The sequence below is a fragment of the Cryptomeria japonica genome, chromosome 8 (assembly GCF_030272615.1).
Source record: "Cryptomeria japonica chromosome 8, Sugi_1.0, whole genome shotgun sequence".
NCBI lineage: Eukaryota > Viridiplantae > Streptophyta > Pinopsida > Cupressales > Cupressaceae > Cryptomeria > Cryptomeria japonica.
This window is the reverse complement of record NC_081412.1, coordinates 223,711,346-223,722,765: the sequence shown is the minus strand read 5'-3', so window position 1 is coordinate 223,722,765 and position 11,420 is coordinate 223,711,346. Positions and strand designations below refer to the sequence as shown.

The following is an 11,420-nucleotide window of genomic DNA, read 5'->3' as shown; positions in this document are numbered from 1 at the left end:
TTCCTTGATAGCCAAGAATGCCCATTCTTTCCCATTGTCGGATCCATTGGTAGAGTCTTTTGTTGGTTCATCATCTGAATCAGCAATGCCTTCCTCATCTGCTATGTAGCATGATTTGTCTCTATTTTTCTTGAATCTATACTTGTTCTGATATCCAGGGTTAGGCTTAAATGTTCTTTTAACTCTTTCTTCAAATCTTGAATTCCTTTCAAGACATCTAGATGCAAAATGACCATTCTGATGACATGTAAAAAATTTAAAAGGTGCTTTTCCTTCATACTTATTTCCTACCAGTCCTTTCGGTACTCTTCTAGCAAATAGTGCTTCAAGTTTCTCAAACTCATCATCTTCTCTCTGTTGGCAATTGACACTCATTGGATTCATATGTTGTCATTGATGGAAATAGGATTCTATATGGCAACAAGATTCTATTGGAGATACACACCAGATTTTGAAAGCATACACCGGCATTGGCGTAATCAAGGTCACAACCGGCACCGACACCGGCACCGGCATCCAACACTTCAAGGAACCCGACATCAGGCTAGGATCCAAAGGAAGTTTTATTTGTAAAATCATTTTGTAATTACTGTATTAGGTCGACATTGTATATCTTTTGTAATTTATTTTGAGCCGATATAAGACATATTGTTTGTAAAGGGTATATAAGTCAGTTTGTTAGGTCATTATGATAGGAGAATATATGACAATGTGAAGGATATGTATGTAGATCATTTGTATGTGAATATTTTTTATTAAGGAAAATCAGATTTTAAGGGACCCAAAACCCGCTTACATAACGAGGAGATAAGCAAAAAGAGAAACTAGATAGAACAGAACAAAGATAGAAAGGCTGCAAAAGAACAACAGAAAAAATAGCAGCCAAGGAAAAGAACAGTAAAAGGCCAGCAAGAAACTGGCAACCAAAAACCAGATTACATATTAGATGAAAATATTTATAGACTCTTCTGTATCCTTAACCAGCATCATCATCACATTATTTGCCTCTTTCAGATCTTTGTTTTCCTGCATCTAATGGGTGTCTTTTATCTTCAACTACAGCTCACTAGTAGTTTGCCTGGTTCTGCATCTAGAGGAGTGTAGAATAAAACTAGAGTCTAGCTTGTCATCAATGATCATCGTATCTTTATTCTGCTTGTTCTTCTCCTGACACGTAACCAAAGCGTTCATGTTTTGAAAAGACACCTTCAATACCGCCAAACTATGCTCCATGAATTTCTTCAAGGCCTTCTCAGTTTTTGTAATCCGGTTGTTTATAAGATCATTATCAACCTCTCCCTTTTCTTTGATTATTCTCACCATATCTTCAAGATTCTTCAAATCTCCCTTAAGCATATCTTTTTCCAGATAGTTTGAAATTTCTTCTTCATCCTCTACCTTATCAGTATCCTCCACAATATCCTCTTTACCTTTAGTGTTGGTATCCTTAATCAAGCTCTCAATTTTATAATCCAAGTCTCTCTGTTTATTCTAAATACTGGAGATGTTATCAATCACCCATTTTTGAAAATTGAACATTTCCAAGTTACTATTTCTGGCAGCATTCAAAATGGAATCCACGTTCTCCATAACCGGAACAGAGCCCACATACCTAGGGTTTCCCTCCTCCATGTTGTGTTTATCATCATTCCTGCTATCTGAGACATAAGGGTTATTCTTCGCTTCTGGCTCTTCAAAATTCTCTTTTCTCTGCTCATCCCCTTCCTCGCCCTCATCCTCCTTCTCCTGCTCATTCTTTGCCTGATCATCTACTTCCTTCCCCTGTACCTCCTTTGAACCAGCATTCTCTTATGTGTCTTCTTTAGCTTCATCACCAACACTCGATTTCTTATGCAGAGGAAGATTAGAAGAATCTTCATCGGAATCAGAGCCATCATGACCCTCAGAAATGTGGGCATTCTCCACAAAGGGGTCTTCCCTAATATCCCTAGCTTTACCTTTCAAATTCTCATAAATTAACAAAATATGGCCTTGGTGAGCAATGGGGTAGGATTTAGGTTTCTTGGCATGGTCGGCCAGGCTATCATTAAGGTAAGAAGCTAAATAGAAGGGCAACAAAATCTTCAAGCCATGGTGAAAATGGTTAAGGATGACAAAATGGTAATTGTAAACCTTCAAAAACCTTCCATCAACCGTAAGGTATTCCATTAAAAATTTCAACATTTTCTGCCAGAAAGATTTTACCTGGTGAGGGAGATAGTAGGACACATTGTCCTTCTTAGCAAGTTGAGCCCTTTCTTCCTCATTTTTAGGGAAATTCTTGGTAGCTTCCATTGAGAATTTGTGGTCTCTGTAGAATTTGATGCCTTCCTTCTAACATCTTGTAACCTCCGCCACCAAATCTTCATCCAGCTTCCATGTCTAGCCAAATAGTGTAACTTTATTATTGCTCCAGCCCTTGGCAAAACCATGTGACACAAACTTCTTACTTCCATGTAGTTTCTCCATGTAATCAGTGAATCCATATATGTGCAACCTTTGCCATATTTTCCTTTCACTTTTCCAATTATCACAACTAGAAGGCTCATTGTGATTAAGATTTCCCCCCATAATGTAATGGCTATTCAAGTCGAACCCCTCAATAGAGCATGAAATAACCAAATGTTGAAGAAATAAGATGTTGGAATCAACAAACAAGGTGATTTTCTTGTTATTCGAATAGTCTTTTAAGACATTCAATATAAACCAACACTTAATATGATTAGGCACATCACACCGGTGCTCATTATCACAATGCATTAAACAGGTAATCAACTGACACTCCACATCACTCCAAAATTTGTCATTGAGATCCGAACCCAAACGGGTAATAATGAAATTAACATGTACCATGGACTCTATCAAACAATAATTGCTCACGGACCCCTCTTACATGAAACTTCTCTAATATATTTAGTATCCTCCTCTAAAAAAAACCCCTCATTAGCTAATATATCAGCTACCCTATTACCTTCCCTAAGGGTATGGGTAATATTCACACTATCATAGGCATCTAACAATTTTTTAGCATTATCAATGATATTATGAATGTTCCAAGAGGGGGAACTAATGCCTTTGATAACCTGGATAATATTGAGAGAATCCCCTTTCAGCCATATTTTTTTAAAATTAAAACTCTGAGCAAGTTGGAGACATTTTAACATTGCCAGAGCTTCAGCCACATGATTGTTTTGAACTCTAAGGGGAGAGGCAATTGCAGCAACACAAAAACCATAAGAATTTTTTATGACTCCTCCCCCTCCAACCTTCCCAAGATTACCTTTGGCTGCACCATCAAAGTTCACCTTAACCCAATCATGACAAGGGAACCTCCAAACAACATTATCTCTCCTACTCTTCATATCAAATTTGCAGACCTTGTGTGTCAACTTCCAGTCAGTGATGATGCTTTTCTCATTATCAGTCATGTTAAAATAGCTACACTACTTGTTATTTTTATGAATGGTATTGATGTTTTCTTTAATATCCCTGCAGACCTTTTCAAAAAATACCTGAGAAGCACACTTAGCCTCCCTGAAAATTCTATTGTTTCTCTCCTTCCAGATATGCCAACAGGTCATAGGAAGGACAAAGGACCAGAGTGTCTTAATAATAGGAAGTTTGGAAGGGAAAATCCATTGCAAGATGACTTCCTAAAGACTATTATGCATAACCCAATCAACTTTCCATTGCATCCAGACTTTCCTCTAGATTTCCTAGGTAAAAGAACAATGAATAATGTATGTGAATGTTGTATCATGCAATGACCTGTAGGTGTTTTGAAAAGCATCCCTAGAGGGAAGGAGATACCGATAGAAGTGTTCAAGGTTTATGAACTGATACAGAACAGAGCTATAACCAAAACTTTTTTTGGCATTGCAGATGCATTTTGTGAGTTCATTATTACTGTTTTATTTTAGAAGAAGCTTGTAGTCAATGAGACTCTTTTGTGTTGAGCACTGTGCTCTAGGAAGTGTGCCTTCCTGCAAGTGCAAGCCCCTATATTTTGTAATATCTCTTCATATGGCCAGTGAATTGATATTGTGGGTCACGAATCCCACCATGGTTTTTCCTCTTTGAGGTTTTCCACATATAAATTTTGTGTGTTATGGTGTTCATTTATGTGGATGGTTTATTTGCTTCAACTTATGTGTTTCTTCATTTACCGGTTTATATGTGTATGTTATAAAAGAGTAAAATCTTATAATACGGGAAAAACACTGATTCACCCCCCCCCCCCTCTCAGTGTTCTTAGATCTTGGTACCTCAGAGGAAGTTTAACAGGTTGAGGAAGGTCTTGAAACTTGAATCATTAAACATGGCTATGGAGAAGCAACTTGAGATGGCACTTGAAGATTATGATGTTGAAAGGATGAAGAACTTGAAACTACAAGATGAATTGCCTGCAAGAAAGAGTATCGTCTACTCAAGCTAAGAGGAAGGAACTTTTGCAAAACCTCGACGATGAAGAGAAAGATGCACTTTAAGAACAATGTCAGAAGTTGAGTCAAGCAAACATGCTCATGAAGAATGAAATGCAAGACCTGACTATGAGGATGTCAAAAAATATTGAGGATAGAAAGAAGAAGGAAGAAAATCTTGTTGTATCTCTGAAGAACAAATATAAGGAATGTGGCAGATTGGCTCATGAGAATGATATGTTGAAAACTAATTTGGTGCAATCCCAGAATAATGAACAAGAGCTTGAAAGACAAATAATAACTCTGAGAGATGATCTGACTACTACAAGTGAGTATAAAGAAAAATTTAGGATCAATGTTGCACAGTTGGATGACTTACTGAAAAGACAAAGGTAGAGTGATGATTCTAGAGGACTTGGATTTATACAAGGTGAAAGCTCTGGTACTGCAAATAAAAATCAAACAATCAGTATGCAAAACTCATCATAATAGAGGAAACTAGTAAGGCAATCTAATGCATATAAATTCAATGGTAGATGTTTTATTTGTAATAAGTTTGGGCATATGGCTAAACAATGTAGAAATAGAGCAAATCAAAACTATAATTCTATTCCCGGTCAATGCACAAATTGCAAGAAATATGGTCATAAGTTAGAGGATTGCAAAATGAATGTTAAATGTCATGCATGTGGAAAGTTTGGACATTTGGCTAATCAATGTAGGTCAAGGAATGACACTGGATATGTTAAAGCAATTCAAAATAACAATGTTGCATGTTATGCATGCAACAAAATAGGTCATATTGCTAAGTACTGCAAAAGCAAGACTATACCGGTTAGTAATGATAAAGAAAATGAGAAAGGAAAGTAGGAGGTAGATGAAATACAACAGGATCGCACCAAGAGATGGGTTAGAAAATCTGAAGAACCAATTGGAGATGCAACTACACTGGTAACTCCACTGGTAGACTAGAACATTCCTACACTGACAGGAAATTCAACCGGTAACTGAGGCATATTCCTTAGGGGTTGGAAAATTCATTGGAAATCTTCCATATTCCCCGAAAGAGATCTAGAGAGTGGTATTGATCATTGATAGAGGTTTACCTGGCATGAAACTGTGAAACCAGTATCTGGTAGGGTACATCGCTAAGCATTTATGGTAGAAAAGAATTAGGGTTTACTCCTTGATAAAAGGAGAAAGTGGATTCATTTTCACTCACCCAACATTTAAGAAAACCAGAGTGAAGCAAAGGTGAATCTCAGGTGATCAAGAGCGAGCAAAGACATTCTAAAGGATTTCAAGAAATCATCTGAGAAGTAATCAACCTTCAAACTGGCAATCATTTTTAGGTATTTTTTGAAATGGCATCCAAATCATCTGCTCCTACTTTCATTGCAAATCCCATAGTTGTTGAATTCAAGGATAGGTTGAGACCCATTTTTAAGGAAGTTCCCTAGATAGCCAAGAAGTAAGACTCTGCGGGTGCATTTTCAAGGGTTCCCGATGGTGTAATGTATCTAGAAAATGTAAGGACATACATTTACTACACCTTGGAAGATCTAGGCACTAAGGAGACCAAGGGAATGTATCAATCTGTGATACTGGGCAGCTCTGGAACAATCAAGCCAGAATACAAAGTCATCGAAGACTTAGGGTTAACCGAAATCCTCTACATACCAGAATTAAAGGATGAAGTGATCAGATATGTTCTGAGAAGGGTCCACAATGAATTCATCTGGCTAGACCGGCCCTACATGATCACCAAGGAAGCTATTCAGGTAGTCACCGGCTTACCCAAAGTTGAACAAGAACTAGGGAAGAATATTTCCAACACTGCAGTTGAGAAGCCCACCGGCGCAACCCATGATGGAAGATCAATGAGAATCAACACCATTAAAAACACAGATGTGAAGTTTTCTAGCATGATCATTGGCTACAAGGTAACTCAATCTAGTCAATTGAACTCTGTTGCTAGTTCTTGCATCCATGTTCCACACCAAATGCTAAGGAATGATGGAAAATATGATTTATGTGAATGGCTGAGAAGTGAACTAATGTTAAATCTTGTCAAAATTAAGGGTGTCAAGAAAGGAACCTTTAGGTTTGGGAATCTCATTGTCTATTTAATGTTGTACTTCATTAATGAGCTACCTAGTCTAAGGAAGAAGCGTTGGGCTCATGACATACCGGTAGGTATGCAAATCAAATATGCAATCACCAGTCTTGGTAGCAGAAGGGATGAGAAGCTTTGGGGCTATTTCAAAACTTTTCAAGAAAACATGAGACATAGGGAGAGGATCTCTAAGCACATTATGGAGAAATACTTCACTGATATTTATTTTATGGTAAAAATTGATGAAACCCTCATGGAGGTAGTGGAACCTAGAACCATATGGGTCATTGAGCTAGGATATGAAGTAGATGACAACATTTTGGAACTTTATGCTAAAATGTTGATTAATGCTCCTTTAGATGAAAAAACTTAACATTTTGTCACTGCGGAGGAAAAGGAACTTGAAGTCAAAATTGGCTTCAATAAGAAAAGGAGAGAAAAGAAAATTGATAAGATGTTTGTATTTGTTCAGGATGTAATTCATAGGTTAGATACAGAACTAGGTTCTAGATCCAAACCGATAGATCAACTGGTAGGTGAACCGACAGTAGCTAGTGCTCCTGAGGAGATGAGGCCTAAAAATTTCCTTTCTCCTATTACTTTTGATACTGATCCAGAGGATAACCAACCTCTAGCATTCAGAAGGGTACAAAGAAAGAAATATGACAAGCCTTCGGTAGAGGAGTAGAAGGTGGAGCCAAGGAGGAAGCTTATGAGAAAAGTGACAAAACCTACTGCACTCACACCTCTAGCAAGGAAACCTATTTAGAAGAGGAATCCTGCTCTATCCACTCCAGAAACCCCCAGAAAGAAGAAAAAGAGTGCAATTGATGAAGCAATTGAATCTAGTAATGTTACCATCATCCCCCCAATGACTTGTGTTGAATTGATAGATGAGGTAACCAAAGATGGTATTTTGAAGAATCTATCAAATTTCTATGAAGATTTAGATGATGATGAGCAGAATGAAATTGAAGAAGCAATTTTGTTACATATAGATATATATAAGAAGGCTTTAGTAGAGATATTGAAGGAAATTCCTTTATCATTGTATAATAAGTTAAATGCAAGAAGGCTAGATGTGGTCAAGAGAAATAAGAAAATTAGGGAAGTAGATTTTTTGAATATGTGTGGTTCAATAAACAATGAGGAAATTAAAAGGTGTATAGATGTTGCAAACAGAATAGTCTTTAGTAGCAAAACCCGACAAATAAGCCTAATGATGGGCAGAGCAAATGAGATAATAAATGAGACCAGAGATGGTTGGGCCAAATTCTTTCAATAGAATCCATATTTTCTAACCTCTCAAGAAGAATTTTTAAGGCAACAAATTCCACCATTCTGAACAATCTAAAGGGAAAGGAATTTTGGGAAGTTCAGAACCAATTTTGGATATATCGGCAGTAGATAAGAGTGTACAAACACCATTGGTAGATATTGATGAGAGTGTACAGTCTATTCCAATAGAAACAACATTTGTACAGACTGAGAAAGGAAATGTGGATAATATATAGGTTAGAGATAATATTGTGGATATTACTCCACTAATAGTAACTGATACTGCACCAAGTGGCAAAGCCATCGATGCAAAGGAGGATAAGGTAAAGGGCACTGATAAGATCATATCGGCAGTTGATGTTGATTCTCCTGCAAGACTTTTGGTAATTGACACTTCGCAAGTTGAGAAGAAATAAATCACTGAGTTGAGTCCTACTGAGTTAATGATGATGGCTACTCAAAACTAATAAAGGAGGGATCTTCAGACAATGGAATAATAGATCAGTCAATCATAGTTTTGCACAAACTGATTCCTGAGTGTATGATTGAAAATGAAGCAAGCCCTTCCGAAAAGCTTAAGGCACTAACAGAGCATATATCTAAGAAATTTCAATCATTGTAGAAAATTTCCGATCGGAAAGCACTTGAGATATTTACTTTGGCTAAGAGAGTTTCTTTTGACCAAATTATTGAAACGGAGAAGAGGAATATTGAAGAAAAACTTATTCTTGTTAAAAATTGTTTGAAACATTGTACTAACATCTAGAGGGTTTGTGGTGTAGGGGCACCTCTTCAAAAATAAAATCAGGGATCTAAGGATTAAGAATAGGATCATAGTGTTTGTCTTAGTGTCTTGTGTTTATGCAAGTTTCATGTATTCAATAAAGACCCCACCATGTAAACCAATGTCACTGATTAGGCAACTTGATAAGCCAATTGGGACAATGTGGTCAATAGGGGTAGTAGGATGTTTGTTTTTGTGTTTGATAGGTTTTTAGGATGTATTAGTGGTGTTTGGCTTATCCAAGTTGTGTGGATCCCAAACTTGTAGTGTTTGACAACTTTTATGCAAAAATGCAACTTTTGAGAGCAAAAGTGCAACTTTTCAAAATGTGGTTGATATGAGCCTTTCAATGGCTCCAACCTCCTCCAAATTTGGTTGGTAAACATTGGAGAGGGATATAAGTCTTGTGGACATGATTCCCAAGGTTTGAGAGGTTGTGGTTTGAAGTTTTGATGCTATAAGATACAAATAAAATTGAGTTTTCCCAGAAATAATGGGTTTGTAGAGATTGTATGTCCTTGTACGGATTGAATTGAGAAAAACTATTCATGGAGTAGTTGGAGGGTTGAATTAGATTTATTTTGGTGGTGGTATGAGGCTTTTATCATTTTTGAGCAGGGAGAACCCTTCATTTTTCTGACTGTAACTCAAAAAGTAAGGGTTTGGCTAGGGTTTTAGCCAAAAATGGCCATATCTTGCATTCTTTCCATCTAGAAGATTCTTCCTTTAGTGGAGTGAAAGATTCCTATGTATTCTAGGGTTTTCATGGGTTTTTTCAAGGGATACTTGGTTGTGAGGAGAAAGAGGTAAACCTAGGTAGGCATCTCCATGTGACTACCTTAAGCAAAATTAGGACAGTCATCATAAAACCTTGTAACGGTGGATTCCAGGCGTGCAACCCTGGAATTAGAGGTTATTCACTATCCCCCACATTCTCACAAAGTTTATTTTTCAGTTTGGATTCAATAAATGGCAATTTCTTTGTAAAATAGGCCTAATCAACCTAAGTCTCTAGGCCTCTAAGGGGTTCAAACCTTGAAAGTGCAGAACTTGCCAACTCATTTTGGGGATGAGTGTAACTCCCAAAAGGGTATCTAGAATGGTGCTTATTTTGTTAGAGTGTGTGGAATATTTTGGAGTTAGGGTCAATTCTCTCACTAAATAGGGCTACTAGCCTAGGGAGTAGGTTTACAAAGGAGGTATAAGGATTTGAAGACAAAACCTTAAACTAATGTTTGGAATAGTCCTTAGCAATCATGAATGGACCAGTTCCAAAGCCCCTAAGAGAAAGAATCATAGAATGGCGTATTGAAGGTGTAGGGGCCTTTTACTCATCTTGAGGAGGTGTTAGCCTAGTGGATTTGAGAGTAGTTCTACCCAAAGGTGTGGAGTCCTTCCTTGTAGGTCCCTTAGGATCATTTGAAGGATCAAAGCCTAACCCTATTGGACTTTTCCTTAGGTGTGTGTGTAGGTCCCTGCATCAGTCTGTTGTAATATACAAATTCTTACAACAAATATAGATAACAGGTTAAAGGAGTTACATGAAAAGGTTGCTAATATTGCTAATTCTTTTGATGGAATAACCTCACTCACAACATCTATTGATGGGAAAATTTTATCTTTGGAGAACCAAATTTTTTCTCTTAAAAAGGAAGAAGACAAGATTATTTGGAGAGCAAGGAGTCTCAGAGGATTGGTCAATCCAAGATTGGATTCACTTGGTGTGCACAACAAGGAATGTATGGATATGATTGCAAAGCCCACACTGGAAGAAGTCACAGAGAAAGAAACACTTTCACACTTACTGGGTGGACTTGTATCCATATCTAAAAATTTCAAAACTGGCTGGGATACATATTTACAATTGCTAGAGAAAGCTTATCCGAAAATTTTGAAATTGGTCAAGCTCTAGTAAATTCTTTTGCATAGATTCTTAACCAAATTCTTTCAATTCTTTCACCAGTATTTGGCATTGATGCCAAAGGGGGAGTGTATATAATGTGAAAAATATCAGATATTAGACAGATTATATTGCTCAGGGGGAGCATGTTTCATATTTCAGTTGAACCAGCAGGGAATCCATTTTTCACATGAGTGTTGCCATCAATGCCAAAGGGGGAGATTGTTGGAAATTGACACTCATTGGATTCATATGTTGTCATTGATGGCAACAAGATTCTATATGGAAACAAGATTCTATATGGCAACAAGATTCTATTGGAGACACACACCGGCTTTTGAAAGTATACACCGGCATTGGAGTAATCAAGGTCACAACCGACACCAACATCCAACACTTCAAGGAATCCGACATCAGGCTAGGATCTGAAGGAAGTTTTATTTGTAAAATCATTTTGTAATTATTGTATTAGGCCGACATTGTATATCTTTTGTAATGTATTGTAAGCTAACATAAGGCATATTATTTGTAAAGGGTATATAAGTCAGTTTGTTAGGTCATTATGATAGGAGAATAGATTATATGGATGGGATAGGAGAATATATGACAATGCAAAGGATATGTATGTAGATCATTTGTATGCAAATGTTGCATCGTGCAATGATCTGTAGGTGTTTTGAAAAGCATCCTTGGAGGGAAGGAGATATTGGTAGAGGTGTTTAAGGTTTATGAACAGGTACAGAACATAGCTATAACTAGAACTCTTTTTGGCATTGTAAATGCATTTTGTGAGTTCATTATTACTGTTTTATTTCAGTAGAAGCTTGTAGTCAGTGAGACTCTTTTGTGTTGAGTAGTGTGCTCTAAGCAGTGTTCCTTCCTGTAAGTTAAGGCCCCTATATTTTGTAATATCTCTTCATA

General features: G+C 37.1%; 1 protein-coding gene across 1 annotated transcript in view; it reads right to left on the bottom strand.

The window, feature by feature from the left end:
* Window positions 1–1,056: 1,056 nt before the first annotated feature.
* Window positions 1,057–11,420, bottom strand: part of LOC131857609 (uncharacterized) — a 39,810-nt gene continuing 29,446 nt past the window's right edge. Inside the window, exons 8-9 of the mRNA XM_059210296.1 lie at window positions 1,551–1,791; window positions 1,057–1,430 (exon numbers count right to left, since the gene is read on the bottom strand). Of these exons, the coding sequence (XP_059066279.1) occupies window positions 1,057–1,430; window positions 1,551–1,791 (615 nt within the window). The remainder of the gene's footprint in view (window positions 1,431–1,550; window positions 1,792–11,420) is intronic.